At 38.4% G+C, this 20,376-nt stretch overlaps 2 protein-coding genes across 2 annotated transcripts in view; one reads left to right on the top strand and one right to left on the bottom strand.

Annotated features, from left to right (window-relative positions):
* ARL13B (ADP ribosylation factor like GTPase 13B) overlaps positions 1–20,376 on the top strand; it is a 78,728-nt gene that overhangs the window by 40,549 nt on the left and 17,803 nt on the right. The gene's annotated exons all lie outside the window — the stretch shown is intronic.
* STX19 (syntaxin 19) lies at positions 513–15,346 on the bottom strand. Its single transcript, XM_006090536.3, has 3 exons — positions 15,114–15,346; positions 4,257–4,442; positions 513–1,430 (listed from the first exon to the last, which is right to left on the bottom strand). The coding sequence occupies exon 3, from the start codon at positions 1,415–1,417 to the stop codon at positions 533–535; it is 885 nt and encodes a 294-aa protein (XP_006090598.1). The 5' UTR covers positions 1,418–1,430; positions 4,257–4,442; positions 15,114–15,346; the 3' UTR covers positions 513–532.

Raw genomic sequence — 20,376 nt, 5'->3', positions numbered from 1 at the left:
CAGCTCCCAGTTACCAACTAGAGTCTTCATCAAGTACATAGCTGGATTTTATCAGGATTTAGTTGACCACTGAATTATCTGCAATATCTGAACATAAAAGATTTGATACAGCTGCCGTTAAATTTGCTTGAATATAGTATCCTTTGAGGTCTTATTTTAAACAATTCTTACCTACCAAAATATTCTCAAATGAACCAAAAGAATGTTTAACTAGTTGTCACTTACTGATGTTCATCTCCTAAAGACATTGGAAATTACAAAAACATATGGTAGAGCTTGATACCTGATTAGAAACAAGATCATTCACCTCACTTTCAACAGCTAAGCATAATGTTTTTAGTTTAGTAAATGAAGACGTTTTATGTCACTGGCTTTGGAAGTGTATGCAATTCTAGTGGGTAAGGACCAAAGGAGGAAATTATAACAATAATAAGAAAGTATGTGAATGAATCTGTGAAATGAAGAAAAACAAGATACTGAAATACAGGGCATCCTTCATTCTAAAGCTGAAGAGTTTTCTAAAACAGATTCTTTATTTTGAGCCACAGCATGGACAACACCAACAACACAGTGCCCTGCAAAGATTTCTTTTTTTATATTTCACAGCTAGGCCAAATTTCTCTTTAGTAGTGTTAACATACTCTTTTGTACCATTCACTGTCATTTCAATATTGTTGATGTTTTCTCCTTGTTCTTCTACTAAAAGAGATATATGAATGAAAAGCTCCCTTAAATCCTTCATTTGATTCTCCAAATTAACAAGTTCCTTGTGTCTCTGTTCTATCTCTGAGAGTTGTGCTTTAGTGATATTGATTTCTGTAAGCAAGCTTTCATTGAAAACTTCCCATTTTCCTTGATGAAGCATATCATTTACTTCTTCTTCGGGCACTTGCTTTCCAGCAACTTCAAGCTGACGGAAAATAAATTTCTTGCACTTCTCTTGTTTTGCTGCTATTGTGTCATTGTATATCAACATGGTTTGCTGAAAGTGGTGGAACATTGCGGCATGCTGAGATTTAAGTATCCTTGTGACCACTGATGATGGACCAGTTTCAGCCTCTGATTTTTTTGCTTCTTTTATCAAATCATCCAAACCTCTCTTGATGTATTCTGCTTGGATTTTAATCTCTTTTGTAATGCCCGACTCTCTCTTAAGGAGACTAAATCTTCTCATTGAAGCCAACAGACTTTTCTGTTGCTGCCCAAATTTTTGAACATCGTCTGTCAAACTGTCAATACTCTCCTGAAGTTTTTGGATCTCATGTAGGTGTCTCTCAGCTACAGGCTCTCTTTCATAAATAACAGCTTGCTGCAGAATCCTTCCTTGTTCCTCTGCTTCTGTAGTTGACACATGCCTGTCTCTAGAGAGTTCGAGTTCCTTTGTTCTTTGCTTTAGTTCTTGAAGTCGATCCCTCATCTTCCCTTTATTCCTAGGAAGCAAAAATGGTTGAGTTGAACAAAGAAAAGGTGGGCATTTCCCCATGGATCAGTTGGCTTCACAAAGCTATATCTATCTCCCAGAGAAATCTTCCTAGTTTTCTGAAAAGAGGTTAAAAAATTAGAAGAATCAGTAAGAATTTCCTCATAAGCATCGATAAAATAGTGATGTAAAATAATGTCTAAATTACTTTGCATGATTGTGGGGCTACTATGAGTCCATTCAGTTGTGTGAAGTAGCTGAGAAAGTAGTGACAGAGATACAACTGCCCCAAAAAATTTTTAAATAAGTTATTTTTTATTGATTTTTAGTGAGAGAGAAAGGGAGAGGAAGAGAGAGAGAAACATGGATCAGCTGCCTCCTGCACACCCCCTATTGGGGATGAGCTTGCAATTGGGGCATGTACCCTGACTGGGAATAGAACTGGTGACCTCTTGATGCTTGCATTGATGCTCAGCCACTGAGCCACACTGGCTGGGCTGCCCCAAAATAATATTTTGTGTCATGATGCTGTCACATAATAATAGATTTTTTTTTTGGTATGGGAAGATATGTCCTAGAATGGAAGATTCTACTTGACCATATCTTTAACTTTTAAAGTGGAAAGGGCACCTGGATGTGCCCTTATTACTAAAGCTACTGTTATGGGTTAATTTGGTCCATGTACTCATTTTGCTAAATATACTTGATTTAATTAAAACCAGTATAGTGACAGGGAAGATTTCATATGAGAGCTTTAAGCAATATAGATAATGTTAAATTTATCTTAAAATAACTGAGGCTTCCAGAGTAACACACTATTTGATATAGTTTTGTTCTCTTATCCATTGCATACGTATGGAAACCTAGTCTTGGTCTGATTTTGCTGATTTCTCAATTGTAGCATTATTCTGCAAAGATATCCAGACTGTCTTAGAACAAAATTTATATTAAGAGAATTTTTACAAACATGAGAATATCCTATATAATAAAAGCCTAATATGCTAAGTGTCCAGTTGTCTGGTTGGCTGTTCAACCAATCAAAGCATAATATGCTAATGATATGCTAAGGCTGCTCAACTGCTTGCTATGACATGCCATGACCACCAGGAGGCAGACAGTCGACCAGTTGACGTGATATGCACTGACCACCAGGGAGCAGACGCTCCGACTGGTAGGTTAGCTTGCTGCTGGGGTCCGGCCGATCGGGACTGAGCAAGATGGGCAGGACAAGCCCTGGAGCCCTCCCACGGCTCCTTCCCAGCTGGCCAACCTCCCACATCCTTCCCTGGTCCCGATTGTGCACCGATTGTGCACTGGTGGGGTCCCTTGGCCTGGCCTGCACCCTCTTGGAATCCGGGACCCCTTGGGGAATGTCGGAGGGCCAGTCTTGGCCTGATGACAGAATGACCGGTTGCTATGACACGCACTGACCACCAGGGGGCAGACGCTCAAAGCAGGAATTGCCCCCTGGTGGTTAGTGCGCTCCCACAGGGGGAGCTCTGCTCAGCCAGAAGCCCTGAGCCTGGCTCACGACTGGCGAGCGCAGCGGTGGCAGGAGCCTCTCCTGCCTCCGTGGGCAGTCGGACATCCCCCGAGGGCTCCCGGACTGCGAATTTCGTGCAGGGCCTCTAGTATTATTATAAATTCTTATTTTAGGGGCACTGATAATATTGATATTGTGTTGGTAGTTATCCATAGGATTAAGTTGATGTGCATAATTTATATGTAATGATATATACTTATATATATATCTGAAATGAAGTGAATAAAAAGCAATCTTTGTTAATAAAATATTTAATTTTTATAGAGCATCTTGACTTTAGAAAGGCATTTAATAGTACCTTTCATCATATTTTTGCAGCTAAGAAGAAGCTGTTAAGGGAGCTACAAATAGCTCATTGAACTACACATTGAATCAATATCAATCACAAGAAAAGAACTCTAATGTTATGCTGTTATGCTATGGTACTCAGTTTTAATATATTTATGCAAATATTTCTTAAATATATTTTTTATTGCTTTCAGAGAGGAAGGGAGAGGGAGAGGGAGATAGAAACATCAATGATGAGAGAGAATCATTGATTGGCTGCCTGCTGCACACTCCTTACTAGGGATTGAGCCTGCAACCTGAGCATGTGCCCTTGATGGGAATTGAACCTGGGACCCTTCAGTCCGCAGGCTGACACTCTATCCACTGAGCCAAACTGGCTGGGGCTATTTATGCAAATATTTTATTAGTGATTTAGATGTTCTTATAAAGGCATGCTTATCAAATATGTTGATGGCACAGAATTTGGAGGGGTCTTTATTATGTGGAAGTACAGAGTTGGGATTCAAAGATTAAAATAACATGGAACTCTATACTAAAAGTTACAACAATGTGTTTAATCAGGGTAGATATAAAATGTTCACCAGTTGTTTAGAAAACAAATTCACATCTACAAAATGGAAGGCCCTTGCATTCATAGCAGGGCTTATGAAAATTACTGGAGATTTTAGTTAAATACAAGCTTTCTGTCAGAACTATCGGAATAGTCATTTTGCTCTCATGAGTAATAGTGCTAAGAAAGGTATTTGTTCCACTGACTCTGTTAGTCAAAGCAAATGGGAGAGGGATTGTGTTAAGTTCTGAATGTGGTATTTTGTGATGAAAATTCATAAATTAGAAATTTCCAAACTGTCATGGGAAGGATGAGATTGGAAGACCATACGTAATATATGGAGAATTATTCAAAGGAATGGAAATATTTGTCCTGTAAAAGAGAAGATATGGGCAATATCTACAACTGTTTTCTAAAATGTGTAAGACTACATATGTAAAAGGAATTCGACTTACTTGGCCTAACTCCAAAGGTGGAAATTATATGGAGAGAGGTTTAATGTAGTATAAAGAAGACTCTTCACGCAAGCAGAACTGTCCTGAGATGGAATGAGCTGCTTCATGAGGTAATAAGCTTGCCATCACTGGAGATGTTCAAGATGATCTTCAATGATGACCCAGGCGAGGATGTAAAAACGATGCCTGCATTGCATAAAAAGTTAAACCAATGTCCTGATAATATTCCTTTGTTTTTAAAGGACTGACATTTTAACAATTAATTACTATGGCTTACTATATGCAAAGTTTTAAGTGCTGTATTGTATTTTCAATAATACCTGTCCTTGAATAATTTACTATCCAAGGGGAGATGGACAATATACAATTAAAAATGAAACTATCACATTGATGTTTCTCTCTCTCTGTCTCTTCCCCTCCAAACAAAATAATCCAGTCAGAGAAAGACGAATATCATGATCTCACTCAAATATGGAATCTAATGAATAAAATAAACTGATGAACAAAATAGATCCAGAGACATAGAAGCATGGAACAAACTACTGAATCTCAGAGGGAAGGCAGTGGTGGAATTAACCAAAGGACTTATATGTACACATGCATAAACCATGGACACAGGCAATAGTGTGGTGAAGACCTGGGGCAGGCCGGGTGGACAGGGAGTCGGGGCAGGCTAGAAGGGGTCAAAGGGGAAAAAAGGGAACATCTGTAATACATTCAACAAAAATAAATTTAAAAAAAAAACTGTAAAAGCAAAAAATAGAAAATAAATTTCTTGAAACCGTTAAAAAAATATGAAACTACACCACCAACTTACACCATACACAAGAATAAGCTCAAAATAGATAAATGACTTAAATGCAAATCGTGAAGCCATAAAAAATCCTGGAAAAAAACATAGGCAATAAAATCTCAGACATCTCTCGTAGCAGAATTTTCATTGATACATCTTCTAGGCCAGTGGTCGGCAAACTCATTAGTCAACAGAGCCAAATATCAAGTACAACGATTGAAATTTCTTTTGAGAGCCAATTTTTTTAAACTTAATCTATATAGGTAGGTACATTGTTATTAACTTAATTAGGGTACTCCTAAGGCTTAGGAAGAGCCACACTCAAGGGGCCAAAGAGCCGCATGTGGCTCGCGAGCCGCAGTTTGCCGACCATGGTCCTAGGCCAAGAGAAATAAAGGACAAAATAAACAAATGGGACTACATCTAACTAAAAATCTTCTGCACAGCAAAAGAAACCATCATCAAAATGAAAAGGGATCCCACTATGAGAGAACATATTTGCTAATGATATATCTGGTAAGGGATTAATTTCCAAAATATATAATGCAACTCAACAAAAGGAAGACAATCCAATCAAAAATGGGCAAAGGAGCCCTAACTGGTTTGGCTCAGTGGATAGAGCGAAGGCCTTCGGAATGAAGGGTCCCAGGTTCGATTCCGGTCAAGGGCATGTACCTCAGTTGCGGGCACATCCCCAGTAGGGGATGTACAGGAGGCAGCTGCTTGATGTTTTTCTCTCGTCGATGTTTCTAGCTCTCTATCCCTCTCCCTTCCTCTCTGTAAAAAATCAATAAAATATATTTTTTTAAAAATGGGCAAAGGACCTGAATAGACACTTCTCCACATAGGACAGACAGATGGCAAATAGACATAAAAAAATGCTTGATGTCACTAATCATCAGAGAGATGCAAATTAAAAATCACAATGAGGTATTGCCTCATGCCTGCCAGAATGGCTACCATCAATCACCAAACAAGTGCTGGTGAGGATGTGGAGAAAAGGGAACCCTAGTACACTGCTGGTGGGAATGCAGACTGGTGTAACCATTATGGAAAACAGTATGGAGTTTCCTCAAAATATTAAAAATGGAACTGCGTTTTGACCCAGTGATCCTACTTCTGGGAATATATCTTAAGCATCCAGATACACCAATCAGAAAGAATATATACATTCCTGTATTCGTAGCAGCATTATTTATATAGCTAAGATCTGAAAATAGCAAAAATTCCCATCAGCAGATGAATGGATTAAAAAACTGTGGCACATCTACACAATGGGATACTATGTTGCTGTAATAAAGAAAGGACTCTTATAATTTGCAACAGCATGGATGGGCGTGGAGAGCATTATGCTAAGCAAAATAAGCCAGTTGTAGAAAGATCCAGAGACATAGAAGCATCGAATACCATCAAACCTCAGAAGGAAGCATGGGAGGGGGGAGAAGGGGTAGGAGATCAACCAAAGGACTTGTATGCATGCATAGAAGAAGCATAACCAATGGACACAGACAGCAGGGGGTGAGGGCCTGTGCTGGGAGGCCGGAGTGGGCTGGGAGAGGTCAATAGGGGAAAAAGGAAACATATGTAAAACTTTCAACAATAAAAGAATTAAAAAAAAAAGCTGTGGTACATTTACACATGGACAACTATGCAGGTGTAAAAAAGAAGGGTCTGTTACCCTTTGAGACAGCATGGATGGACCTGGAGATTATGCTAAGCGAAATAAGCCAGTCAGAGAAAGATAAATGCCACATGATCTCACTTATATGTGGAATCTAATGAACAAAATAAACTAATGAACAAAATAGGTCCAGAGACATGGAAGCATGGAACAGATTGACAGATCTCAGAGGGAAGGGTGGGGGCTGGAAGAGATTAACCAAATAATTTATATGCATATATGCATAACCCAAGGACACAGATAGTAGTGTGGTGAAGGCCTGTGGTGGAGTGGGGGCTGGGTGGGAGGAAGTAAAGGGGGGGGGAACAGAGGACATCTGTAAGACAGTCAACAACAAAAGATAAATTTAAAAAATTAAAAATTTAAAAATATATTTTAAAAAAGTGTTTAAGATATCATGTCACTTTTGATATAGCCATAGCTTTTTAAATTGTTGCTTTTTAAATTTTTTTTTTATTTTTCCTGCCACCATTTATCCCCTCTATGCCCTCTTCTACCTCCACCCATCCCCTCCCCTCTTGCAATCACCACACTATTGTGCTTATCCATGAGTTCTCTCTTTTTATTTTTATTTGTTCAATCTTCCATCCCCCACCCACACCCACATCCAGCTGTTAGCCTGCTCTCTATGAGTCCGTCTCTATTTTGCTTGGTAGTTCAGTTCATTAAATTCCACATGAGTGAAATCATATGGTACTTACTAGTGTCTTTCTCTGACTGGCTTATTTCACTTAACATAATGTTCTCCAGGTTCAGACATAATGTTACAAAGGGTAAATTTTCTTCCTTTTTATGGCAGAGTAGTATTCCATTGAGTAAATGTACCATAGCTTTTTTTATCTACTCATCTACTGATGGACACTTGGGCTGCTTCCAAATCTTGTCTATTGTAAATGACACTGCAATGAACATAGAGGTACTACATATATTCTTCCAAATTAGTGTAAGTGGAATCGTTGACAGTTTTTGTTTGTTTGTTTGTTTTTGGTTAAGTCCATACTGCTTTCCATGTGGCTGCACCAGTCTGCATCAAAGGAAACCATGAACAAAATGAAAAGACAACCCACTGAATGGTAGAATATATTTGCCAATGATAGATCTGATAAGGGGTTAATATCCAAAATTTATAAAGAACTTATGAAACTCAACACACAAAAAACCCCCAATCCAATTTAAAAAATAGGCAAAAGACCTGAATAGATACCTCTCCAAAGAGGATGTATGGATGGCCAATAGACATATCAAAAGCTGCTCAAGGTCACTAATTGTCAGAAAAATGTAAATTAAAACTATAATGAGAAATCAGCTCATACCTGTCAGAATGGCTATCATCAATAAATCAATAAACAACAAGTGTTGGTGAGGATGTGGAGAAAAGGGAACCCTGGTGTACTGTTGGTGGGAATACAAATTGTCTCTCTTTTTTTAAAAATATATTTTAATTGGTTTCAGAGAGGAAGAGAGAGAGAAACATCAATGATGAGAATCATTGATTGGCTGCCTCCTGTACACCCCCTAGTGGGAATCAAGCTCGCAACCCGGGCATGTGCCCTTGACCGGAATCGAACCCGGAACCCTTCAGTCCACAGGCAGACACTCTATCCACTGAGCCAAACCAGCTAGGGCCAAATTGTCTCTATTTAAATGCTTTTCGTTTTAATCAAGTTACTACATATACACAGCTTAAGAAGTCAAATCATCGTTTCAATGCTTATAACGATATATTCAGCCAACCTCTGCCTGCCCCATCACACCTCATTTTCAGTCCCCAGTTCCCAAAGGGAATCATTGTTCCTAAGATACGAGTTGCTTTTAAACTCCCTATTTCTTGGTAATCTGCTTATGTAGGTATTTCTGCTTTTTTAGATTTAAAAATTATTCTGAATATCTGTTGTGAAAGATGTGGACTTAACCTTTTTTTATATCCCACCATCTCCTCAATTTTTACTTCAATATAGTTATATCACAGTTTTGGGTTAATCAGTGTTCTGCATTTATAACCAAATATCATACACATTAGAGTCACCTAATGTACTATTTACTTTCTTTCTCAAGTAAGTTTTTTGTTTGTTTCTAGGCCATTTCTGTGGCTAGAGCTAAGAGATTTACACTTTTATTTTAGGAAAGCTTTTCATTGATGTACTTTCACATATACAGAAAGTGCCTAAAACAAAATGTGTAATTTGATGATTTTTCACAAAGTGAACATACCCATATAATCATCACAATGATCAAGAACCATTAAACTTTTTAATTTTTCTTGAAATTATTAATTACCTAAGTTTTTCAGTTGCTTCATTTTCTACATATACATCACTAATTCCTTCCAAAACTCTTAAGTTGAGCTGAAAATATCCTCTTAATTCATTTACTAGTAAATATAGTAGGTATTGTGTTTTTTCCTTTCATTGTAGTATTTCATCTTTTGAGACTTCTTCCCTGGATCCCTCTATCTTGACCTGATTTACCACATAGCTGTTGTGTTGGAATTTTTTTTCTCCTTTCTAGTATGTCTCCTGCCATATACTTCCTTTTAAAATGTAAATGTGCCGAAACCGGTTTGGCTCAGTGGATAGAGCGTCGGCCTGCGGACTGAAAGGTCCCAGGTTCGATTCTGGTCAAGGGCATGTACCTGGGTTGCGGGCACATCCCCAGTAGGAGATGTGCAGGAGGCAGCTGATCGATGTTTCTCTCTCATCGATGTTTCTAACTCTCTATCTCTCTCCCTTCCTCTCTGTAAGAAATCAATAAAATATATTTAAAAAATAAATAAATAAAATGTAAATGTGCTAACAACTTCTATTTTTGAAAATATTTTATTCTATTTTTACACCTTAATGATGTTTTCTGTGGATATAATTCTTACTTAAAAATAATATATTCCTTTAGCATTTTGAAAATTTTGCTGTTTTTCTCTAACTTCTTTTGTTACCCTTGAGAAATCTGCCATCTGATTCCTGATATTTTGTGTAAAATCTGAGATTTAAAAAAAAAAATTTCCTTTCATGAAACTTTTGGCCTTTTCTCTTTATTTCTGGTGTTCTAAAATTTCACAATAAGAAGCCCAGGGCATGTCCTTATGCAGTATTTGCTAGACACTTAGTAGCTTTCTCAATCTGAAAAGTCATGTGTTTAGGATTTTCTTGGGGGCCACAGATCTTAATTTTTTAAAGAACTTCAGCATCTCCATTTTCTTTGTATACTTTTTCTTTGAAGTTCCCCTTATTTGGATGGTGACTTCCTTAACTACCTTAAATATTTCTAGTGTCTGCAGGGTAAAGTTTCTTGCCAGAGGCCACACAAGTAAAAAGTGGCAGAGCCTACATTCAGATATAAATCTGCCTGACTTGTTCTTTTTTCCTAATCCATAGTGATGGATTATCCTAGTGAAACATACAAATGAAGTTGATCTGTATCAAATATTATTATAAACTAGAAGCCCAGTGTGCGAAATTGTGCAGCCCTGGCCACCCACATACGCCTCGCTGCGCACGCAGCCCTGCCCACCTGCGCGTGCCTCGCGGCGCACGCAGCCCTGCCCACCCGTGCGCACCTCGCCGTACGCACAGCCTCCTGGTGACCGGTCTTTGGTCGTTACAGTGTCACAACATCTGGGTTTTTATTATATAGATACTATGTTTAAAAGGAAAAAATTCTTATAGAAGGTAATATAGCATATCAGATCCAAAATAATTATGTTGTTTGCAGCTTTATTAGGATCTTTAATCAGACCAAACTAAACACTTTACAGTTGAGAAAAGGAAAAGGAATTAGTACTGATCTCATAGACCTAGGTCACAGGAAGTCTCTAAGAAATTTTGAATTCTATCCTTGACATCATGTAGAAACTGTGATTGTTATAATTTCTTCTGCCTTAGCTCATAGTCATAGCCTGAGATAACATAGATGGAAGTGAAGTATACTTCATTCCTATTTACATACAGAGATTTCTGTTTCCTATTCTTTTTTATAAATATATATGTACTAGAGGCCTGGTGCATGAAAATTCGTGCACTCTGGGGGAGTCCTTCAGCCCGACCGACACCCTCTCGCAGTCTGGGATCCCTCGGGGATGTCCACCTGCTGGCTTAGGCCTATTCCCCGGGGATCGGGCCTGAGCTGGAAGTCAGACATCCCTCTGGCAGCCCTGGAGCCCTCAGGGGATGTCTGACTGACAGCCTCGGCCCACTCTCTGCAGGGAGTGGCCCTAAGCCACAGTCGGACATCCTTAGCGCTGAGGAGGAGGCGGGAGAGGCTCCCACCACCACCGCTGTGTTGGCAGCCGTCAGCCTGGCTTGTGGCTGAGCGGAGCTCCCCCTGTCGGAGTGCATTGACCACCAGGGGGCAGCTCCTGCATTGAGTGTCTGCCCTCTGGGGGTCAGAGCACATCATAGTGACTGGTTGTTCCTGGTCGTTCTGCCGTTAGGGTCAATTTGCATATTACCCTTATATAGGATTGATTTCAGAGAGGAAGGGAGAGGGGGAGAGAGAGAGAGAGAGAGAGAGAGAGAGAGAGAGAGAGAGAGAGAAATATCTATGATGAGAGAGAATCATTGATTGCTGCCTCCTGCACGTCCCACACTGGGGATCAAGCCCACAACCCAGGCATGTGCCCTGGTCTGGAATCAAACTGTGACCTCCTGGTTCATAGGTCAACACTCAACCTCTGGGCCATACTAGCCGAGCCTGTTTCCTACACTTGTACTAACCTGAAACTATGAATTCTTATAGCTTCAAAGTATATAGCAGATATGCTGTTTGTGCACTGTTGTTGTTTTTTAAATGGTCTTGTGATACTGATAATATGGGAAAAAGAAAAGAGTAACAGTATTGGAGACTCAAATGAGCTATGAGGGGGAATGTAAACAAAACATTCTGATTTTTTATTTATGAGAATCAACTTCTATCTAAGATGTTTATATAACTGCTAAGAAGCATCTAGCAACCTTTAAATTTCTCAAAAACTACAAGGTCTCCAACTTTCTCTTTGGTAGTATGACTTAGAACAAATCCTGAAACAGCCCCCTCTAACATTTTTATGGCTGGATAGATCTTCCTTTTTTAAAAAAAATTAGAAAGAAATGACCAATTCCATCAAAAGCCTATTTTTCTAAAGCATCATAGATTAAATTTTTTGCTTTTAAGAAATAGAATTTTTCAAATTGATATTGGAGCACAGTATACCTTTACAAAATACTTTAGGAAGGTGAATGTTACTGTCACTGATTGTGGAAACCAAGATTTTTGACTCTGACCCTTGTAAAGGTTGTCTTTCCCTGGGTTCCTGTCTGTGGAAGAACAGTTTCCTGAAAGAGTACCATACTTTCATATTTGAATAAAAGTTACTTTGAGGAACTTCAACATATATTGATATGTATTTTGTATTCATTAATCTTAATAATTTGACTAGGAAAAAAACCAAGTAAAGATGCTGAATCTTTTTTTTATATGAATCTCTATATGTTACTGATACTATAGGAAAAACATTTCCTTTTAGATCTTTATATCATGGCATGCATAATATAGTAAGTGATGTCTATATAAAATTAACTATAAAGTTTATATACTGTGTTCATCTTAGTTTATGGGTCCCATGTCTTCATTTATTTCCTTTGAATAGTTAAAGGGTATTTATGTTAAAGATCCTTTACATTATTAGGTTATTTTGGTCTCTGAGGAATAAATATCTTTGTTGTAGTCATGAACTGTTTCTCTTGGTGGTGGACAAGTGGACTTAGTGAAGTTTGTCAGTAGTTTATCTTCAGTGGGGAATTACATTATACAAGAATGCCTGCAGTGCCCTGCATGTGGATACATTCTTATCTAATTTGGGGGCCCCATGGAGTAACTCAGGCAGTATAAATATGGGCCTAATTTTTATAGCCTGAGTGGATCCCTCACTTCTTGTAATCCTGGACAAGCCAACAGAGATTTTCCTATCTCTGTATATAGACTGTGTTCTATTTTTTCTGGTTAATGCTTCATCTAGGAAGCTCAGTTTTAGTTCCCTATTATGCAAAAAAACCTAAAACTCAGCTTTTAGTAGCTCATGATTGCTTTAATTGCTACTCTCTGCATTGGTTATGATTATGTTCCCTCCTTATCTCTGGTAGTTGGAAATTTCTTTACTTCAAATATGATATGTAGTTTTAAAATTTGTCTTTTCTTTTCTCAAGATCATATCAAACACTTCTGTATGTAGAAGAGGGAAGAATTTCTGTTCTGTTCATCCTGAGTGAAGGTCATAATGATTATCTTTTTTGTTGTTATTAATCCTTACCCAAGGATATTTTTGCATTGATTTTTAGGGAGAGTGGAATAGAGGGGGAAAGACAGAAAGAAACATCGATGAGACATTAATTAGTTGCCTCCTGCATGAGCCCCAAGCAGGGCTGGGGCCGGGGAGGAACCTGCAACTAAGGTACATGCCCTTGAGCAGAATTAAACCCAGACCCTTTGGTCCGCAGGCTGATGCTCCATCTACTGAGCCAAACTGGCCAGAGCCATAATGATTATCTTTACAGAGCTAACAATTCAGAATGCTCCTCAAATCCTTGTTCATTTCTGCAGAAATTGACTTAATGTAGGTACTCAAGTGCACTTAACATGCTGTATGCAAATTGTACTTTCTAGTAGTTACATACTTATAACTACATGTGTAACTATTTGCAATTTAATTGCTTAATTTAAAATATATCTTTATAAAATAGAATATTAGGCAAAGTGAGACATGTAATCATATTAGAATTTAAAAGGTAGAAGAGACAAAGTTTATGAACATAAAATATTAAGCTCACAGTTATCATTTAATTGCTTAGGTTAGGTGAAATAGATGAGACTACCATTTTACACAATCTTTACTATACCTTAAATTTATTTTCTTAATGTTGGAAGAGTTCTATTCAAATATGAATCATATTTCAGCGTGTTTAACTTAATGCATTACTATACTGTTTTGAATTCTACTGTCAATAATTGACTATATTTTTTAGGTTAAACATATTTGCAAAAAGAAAGAACATTAATTTTTAAACATGCTAATCAACTTTGACAGTTTGTTTTGGGAAATAGAAAAGTAAACTTGTATGACTCAACTAAAAGTTTCTCCACCCTAATGCAGACAGAGAACATTTCCAGGAATAGGAATATAAATAAAAATTATCTAGTGCTTTAAGAAATACACCCTGGGATAGATACATTATAGATTTATAGATTTTTAAAGGCATTTTCTTTTTATAGTTACTATATTGATTAAATAAAATATTTCAAGAAGTGTAACCAGAACCAGTTCTTATCTAACATAAAATGGGGCATTTTATTTTATTTTTGGCTTTTGTGAATGAGACCCGCTTGCAGAATTTCCCTAGTTCAAGGTGAAAGGAGCTGATGTTATTGGAATAGTCACCACTTTGGCTACTTAAATGAGGAAAAAAACAACTTATTGCAAGTTGTATATATTTTCTCAAAGTTTGCATTATATGATGTTTTTGTAATGCAGTCCTTCAGGGCCTTTTTATTTTATTATACTTTTTATTTAGTTTAAGTAAGTTAATTGTTAACTGACTTGCTTAAATATTAAGACTCTTACCTGATGAAAGTATGCTGTACATACATACTCTGGTAACAATTATAAAATAACTTTGAAGAAATATCAGAAAATAAACTGTGTTTTGGTTAAGCCCCTCTCTATATATTGCTTTATTTTGAAAGTGTTAGAAATCATATATATGTAGCAATTAAATGATTCTGAATTAAAAATGTAAAACTGTCAAATCAAGTATAATATATTAAGTTTTACAATTACATACTTTTAATATACTAGCTAAAACATTTTAAAAGTTAATACTTTGATATTTCACAGTGGTCCTTTTACAAGATTATGTTCTAATTTCCTCAGATTAACTTTAAAATATTCTGGGAGACAACAATGAATAAATTTATTAAGACCTTCTACAAAATTAACTTAAGTTTTTAAAGGTTATACATATGTGTCAAATTTGGGCATAAGCTTCTTTTCAGAATTCGATGTTAAGTGTTCTTTAAAGCAAGCACAGTATGACTAATTTATAACCAGTCTATAAAAGAATTTTAAGTTTGTTTTTATAGGATCCGAATTTCCAGTGTTTCCAAAATGAGAAGCTCCTTTTTAAAGGACTTAAAAGAAGAAGTTGATTTTATTATGGTCGTCTATTTCTGAGATCTCTAAACCCAGATCCTGTTCAATTTATTAGCAATATATATGAGCAGATCAGCTGCTGGTAGCCTGGTCCAAATCTGAACAAAACAAGTGATTTTAATTATCTATTGAGCTATTTTTAAATGCCACAAATTTCAGGCTACGGGTGTCTCACATTAAAAAACACAGAAAAGAGTGGTTTATTACCTTTGTCTTGTTCCTTTTGTTGCTTTTCCACCTGCGGTGTTGGAGTCCTGCCTGTGAGAGGAAAACCTATCATCTGTAACGTTTTGATCAAATTATTTGTCTCTATCTTATAGTTCACAGGCAATTTCTGTACATTTTCATATCATTAACTTAATTGAAAGCCAAATTATGAAGCCAAATAAGTTAGAGATAAAGTTGTCCTTTTGCTGAGAAGAACAAATTGCTTACTTCACACCTGGAGAATCCGGTTCTGCCAGTTAACCGCCCATTCTTTAGATTAAAGGAAGATCATTTTCATTGGAGCTAGTTGGTAACAGGAAGTCCTTGTTAAACTGCCTACATAGAGTATTTGGCACAGGCTCTGTAATTCCATTTCTATATTACATATAAAATACAGTAGTTAATAGAAAGGGGGTTGTAATTAAACAAAGGTTTCTTTGGGGTTTTTTTAGGTATCAAAACTTGCTAAAATATACAGAATTCAGAATAAATAGGAATGGAAAGAAGCTTGGTGTAAAAGCTTTTTGTTCCATTTACTTTAAAATGATTGAATTCTATTCTATTTTAGGAAATCCCAAAGGCTTCACTCATAAGATCATGATTTTCAGAATGATAACTGCCAGAAAAGAGCTCCTGTCTTTAAACCTTCCACCCCACTTTTCTTGTTATTGTACCTGGTATTTTTATTTTAAAATAAGTTTCTTCCAGAGTTTTCAATATAGAAAAACTAAAGTTGGGCCACAATGTTATGCAGTTTATTTTATCAATATAACAATTCAAAATTAATTTTTACCAGAGTGAGACATTTATTTGAAAAATTAGAAATGAAATGTCTCTAACATTAGTAAATTTCCTTACCGTCCCTTTTTTTTCTGCCTGATTTTTGTGATTTGAGGGTAAGAGGAGGGACACTGGTATAATTTCTATCAAAGTGACATTTGCCTTTATTCTTTGATTTAGTATCCCTACTTCCTGGAATCTGTTCCCAAAATAAGAAATAACTCGTTCCCACAGTTATTCTTCACAGCACTCCTTGTGAAAACAAAACACTGGAAACAACCCAAAAGTTCCTTCAGAGTGGGCCTGGATGAATAAACGATAAAACAGCCTATGAGCATTTTGCTCATTTATAAAGACTATAATAATAAAGAAAATGTCTTTACATTACTTCAGGGTACTTTTAAGATTTACTGTTTAAAAAAAACAGAAGGTGGTACACAAGAGTATATATAACATTCTGGTTTTTGAGAAAGCAAGGGAGTGTGGAGACACACATACACAAACATCTCCCAATCAGTCAATAGCAGTGAATATCTATAGGGCCCAAATTGTGACCTTTATCGTTTTCCACAAACACATGTTTATATTTTCAAAAAGAAATAATGGGGGGGGGTGATGGTGAACTAAAAAGGAATGAAAAGGGTTACTTATAGGAGAATGGATGGAATAGAAAGAAGAAAAGGGACCGAGTTGGGTAATACTTTTGGTTGTACTTTGTTTTTATAGTTTTGACTTTGGAACCACATAAATGTTTTAAAAATTCAATCTTAAAATAAAAAAGAAACCAAAAAGCAAAAGCAGCCTGAAAAAGCGAACCTAGCTATATATCTAGATGGTGTTGTAACCAGAGAGGGATTATTTAATTAATTTTAAAGTCAGTATTTTGACTGTGCATTTCTTGTGGAATATATTTTAGAGACAAGAATAATCACAAAGAGATTTTAACCTACATTTAGTAATCTTATTTTTAATAATATTGGCATTGTTATCGGAGAAATGTGTGGATAGTCTTTCTCCATAGTGGGAGTGGGGTTCTTGGAGTGCTGCTGCTGGAATAAGCATTTCCGGAGGCACTCACAGGAGGATGAGATGTGGTAGAAAGCTTTATTTGCGTGGAATTATACCCCTCTGTTTCCAAAGTCCCATTTCCCTTAATCCAGTCCTGGATAATGTGCAGCTGAGGATTCAGTAGAGCTAGAAGCAAAGCCAGTGTCCAGAGTTTCTGTTCCATGTTGGAGCTGGGTCTGGTTTTGCATGAGGCTAGTTGCAGTCCAATAGTCCATTGTGTGTGTGGTCTGGCAAATGCAGGAGCATGAGAGTCCTGCAAGCCAAGAGCAGGAACCAAGAAGCAAGAGAGCAAACTCCTTTGTTTAGGAGCTTAGATATCTCAAATCTTCCTATACTTGCAGTGGCCACACCTATCCTGGCCAATGACCTGTCCCCAGGTGTGACTGACAGGCAAGTAAGTACCTTCCCTATTTACCCAGACTTCATTGGGCATGCCTCTAATATTTGGCCTTTCCTTTGCCCCTTTCCAGTTACTCATAAGAGTATATTACAACGAGTTAATTACAACGATATCATTATTCTTGTGTTGAAATTTATATATATTGTAGGACTAGAGGCCCGGTGCGTGAAATTCATGCAAGGGAGTGGGTCCCCTCAGCCCAGCCTGTACCCTCTCCAATCCGGGATCCTTCGGGGGATGTCTGACTGCCGGTTTAGGCCGGATCCCAGGGATCCGGCCTAAACCAGCAGTCGAACATCCCTCTTACAATCCTGGACCACTGGCTCCTAATTGCTCACCTGCCTGCCTGCCTGGTTGCCCCTAACTGTCCCCCCTGCCAGTCTGGTTGCCCCTCACTGCCTCTCTGTTCTGGCCTGATCTCCCCTTACTGCCCCCCCCCCACCGGCCTGCTCACCCCCAACTGCCCCCCCCTCCACTAGCCTAGTCCCTCACTGCCCCCCCTGCCGGCCAGGTTGCCCCCAACTTCCCCCTCCATGCTGGCCTGGTCACTCCTAACTGCCCTCCCGCTGGCCTGGTCACCCCTAACTGCCCCCCTCTGCTGGCCTGGTTGCCCCTAATTGCCCCTGCTGCCGGCTTGTTTGCCCCAACTGCCCACCTCCACCAGCCTAGTTGCCCCTCACTGCCCCCCCTGCCAGCCTAATCGCCCCTAAATGCCCCCCTGCTGGCCTGGTCACCGCCAACTGCACCCCCCCCTGCTGGCCTGGTCACCCCCAACTGCCCCCCTCTGCCGGCCTGGTCGCCCCTAACTGCCCCCCCTGCTGGCCTGGTTGCCCCCAACTGCCTCCCCCGCTGGCCTGGTCATCCCCAACTGCCCCCCCTTCTGGCCTGGTTGCCCCTCAGGGCCCCCCACTGACCTGGTCGCCCCATGCAGCCTGCTGTTCAGTTGTTTGGTCGTCCTTCACTAACCCCTTTGCCAGCCTAGTCGCCCCACGCAGCCTGCTTGTTCAGTTGTTTGGTTGTCCCTCACTAACCCCTCTGCCAGCCTAGTCATAGGCAGCCATCTTGTGAGGGTGTGATGGTCAATTTGCATATTACTGTTTTATTATATAGGATAAAGCAAATAGTCAATGTCAGTGTTATTAGGAACTATAGTTTTCAGCATAAGAAAAAAGTGATACAATTTAAGAAGTTAAGTAGAACGTGGTAATATTTGATTAAAAATGGAAAAATTAATATGGGCTTATGATTTAAAATTTTCTTTCTTAAAGAAACTACACCCCTCCCCTCAGTTTTGTCCACTGAAAGGGTCTAGAAAACAATGGCAACTCAAGAGCAGTAAATGTTCATAGCACCCAGATTGTGGTCTTTAAAATATCAGTCCTCACTGAAAGGAACAAGGGCTCCCTAGGGAGATGGATGATTCCATCTGGAATATTGGAATATTGTTTCTTACAAAAAAGCAAGAAGATATCAAAGACTTTGGAAGTTGTACAGGAAGAACACAGAAGCCAACACCATGGGGACTCCCACTGACCAAATTGTGTAACTTTGAGCCTCAAAAATAACCCCCCTCCCACCACTCAATCTTCAGTATGGGCAGTGTGAGAGGCAGCTGATCAATGTTTCGCTCTCACATCAATGTTTCTTCTTCTCTCCCTCCCGTTTCATCTCTTTCTCAAAATATCAATGAAAAAAATCTTTAAAAAGTAACTACAGTAGAGTGAAACATATATTTTAAAAATCTATTTCATAATTGTGTGCCCCACAAACCAAAGAAAGCAACTTGATCACGTTTGGAGGTTGATAGAGCATCAATTTATTATTATGAAAATTAGGAAATGAAGCCAAAGGATCACAGGTTTACCTCGACTTTTCTCTGAATTGCATTTAAGTAAGAGTCAGCAAGTAGTTGATGAAAGCTTACTTTTTAGCAAAAATTCGGCCAGTAAATGCAAAAGGAATATAGAACTAGAAAAGTCATATTTTATAAGCTCTTATAAAATAATGGAATTTAGCAAAGGTCATCAGTGGATACTAAATTCATTAGATGGAATTATTTTGGCTGAATCAGGCTGACTCCAGCTGAATCCACTGATCCGTTTTACATCACTAAATGGTACAACCAGATGCCTTCAAAGTAACCAGCACCATGTGGATAATTTAAAAAAATATATATATATATATATTTTTGTTGTTGTTGTTGATTTCAAAAAGGAAGGAAGAGGGAGAGAGAGGTAGAAACATCAATGATGAGAGAGAATCATTGATCGGTTGCCTCCTGCCCAACCCCAGCCAGCAAACCAGGCATGTGCCCTGACTGGGAATTGAACCCTGACCTTCTGGTTCATAGGTTGACGTTCAACCACTGAGCCATGCCAGCCGGGCCATGTGGATAATTTTTAAAAATAGATGATAAGGGTTCATTAGACAGCGTGTTATTAAACTTTTTGACCTCTGCCATCTGATAGCAAATTGTGTTATTTTTTGATAACTCTTTTTTTTTTTTTTTTAAAGAACTTGTTTTGGCCAAACTGGTTTGGCTCAGTGGATGGAGCGTCGGCCTGCGGACAGAAGGGTCCCAGGTTCGATTCCGGTCAAGGGCATGTACCTTGGTTGTGGGCACATCCCCAGTAGGAGATGTACAGGAGGCAGCTGGTCGATGTTTCTCTCTCATCCATGTTTCTAACTCTCTATCCCTCTCCCTTCCTCTCTGTAAAAAAATCAATAAAATATATTAAAAAAAAAAAAAAGAACTTGTTTTGGTCTGGCTGGCATGGCTCAGTGGTTGATTGTCAACCTATGAACCAGGAGGTCACAGTTTGATTTTCAGTAAGGGCACATGCTCGGGTTGCATGCTCGATCCCCTGTTTGGGACGAGCAGGATGCAGCGGATCAGTGATTCTCTCTCATCGTTGATGTTTCTCTTTCTCCCTCTCCCTTCCTCTCTGAAATCAATAATAATAATAAATTTATATATATATATATATATATATATATATAAAGAACTTTTTATGT

The sequence above is a fragment of the Myotis lucifugus genome, unplaced genomic scaffold (assembly GCF_000147115.1).
Source record: "Myotis lucifugus unplaced genomic scaffold, Myoluc2.0 scaffold_75, whole genome shotgun sequence".
NCBI classification, from domain to species: Eukaryota; Metazoa; Chordata; class Mammalia; order Chiroptera; family Vespertilionidae; genus Myotis; species Myotis lucifugus.
Note: the sequence above shows the minus strand (reverse complement) of the source record. Positions and strands in the feature narration are given on the sequence as shown.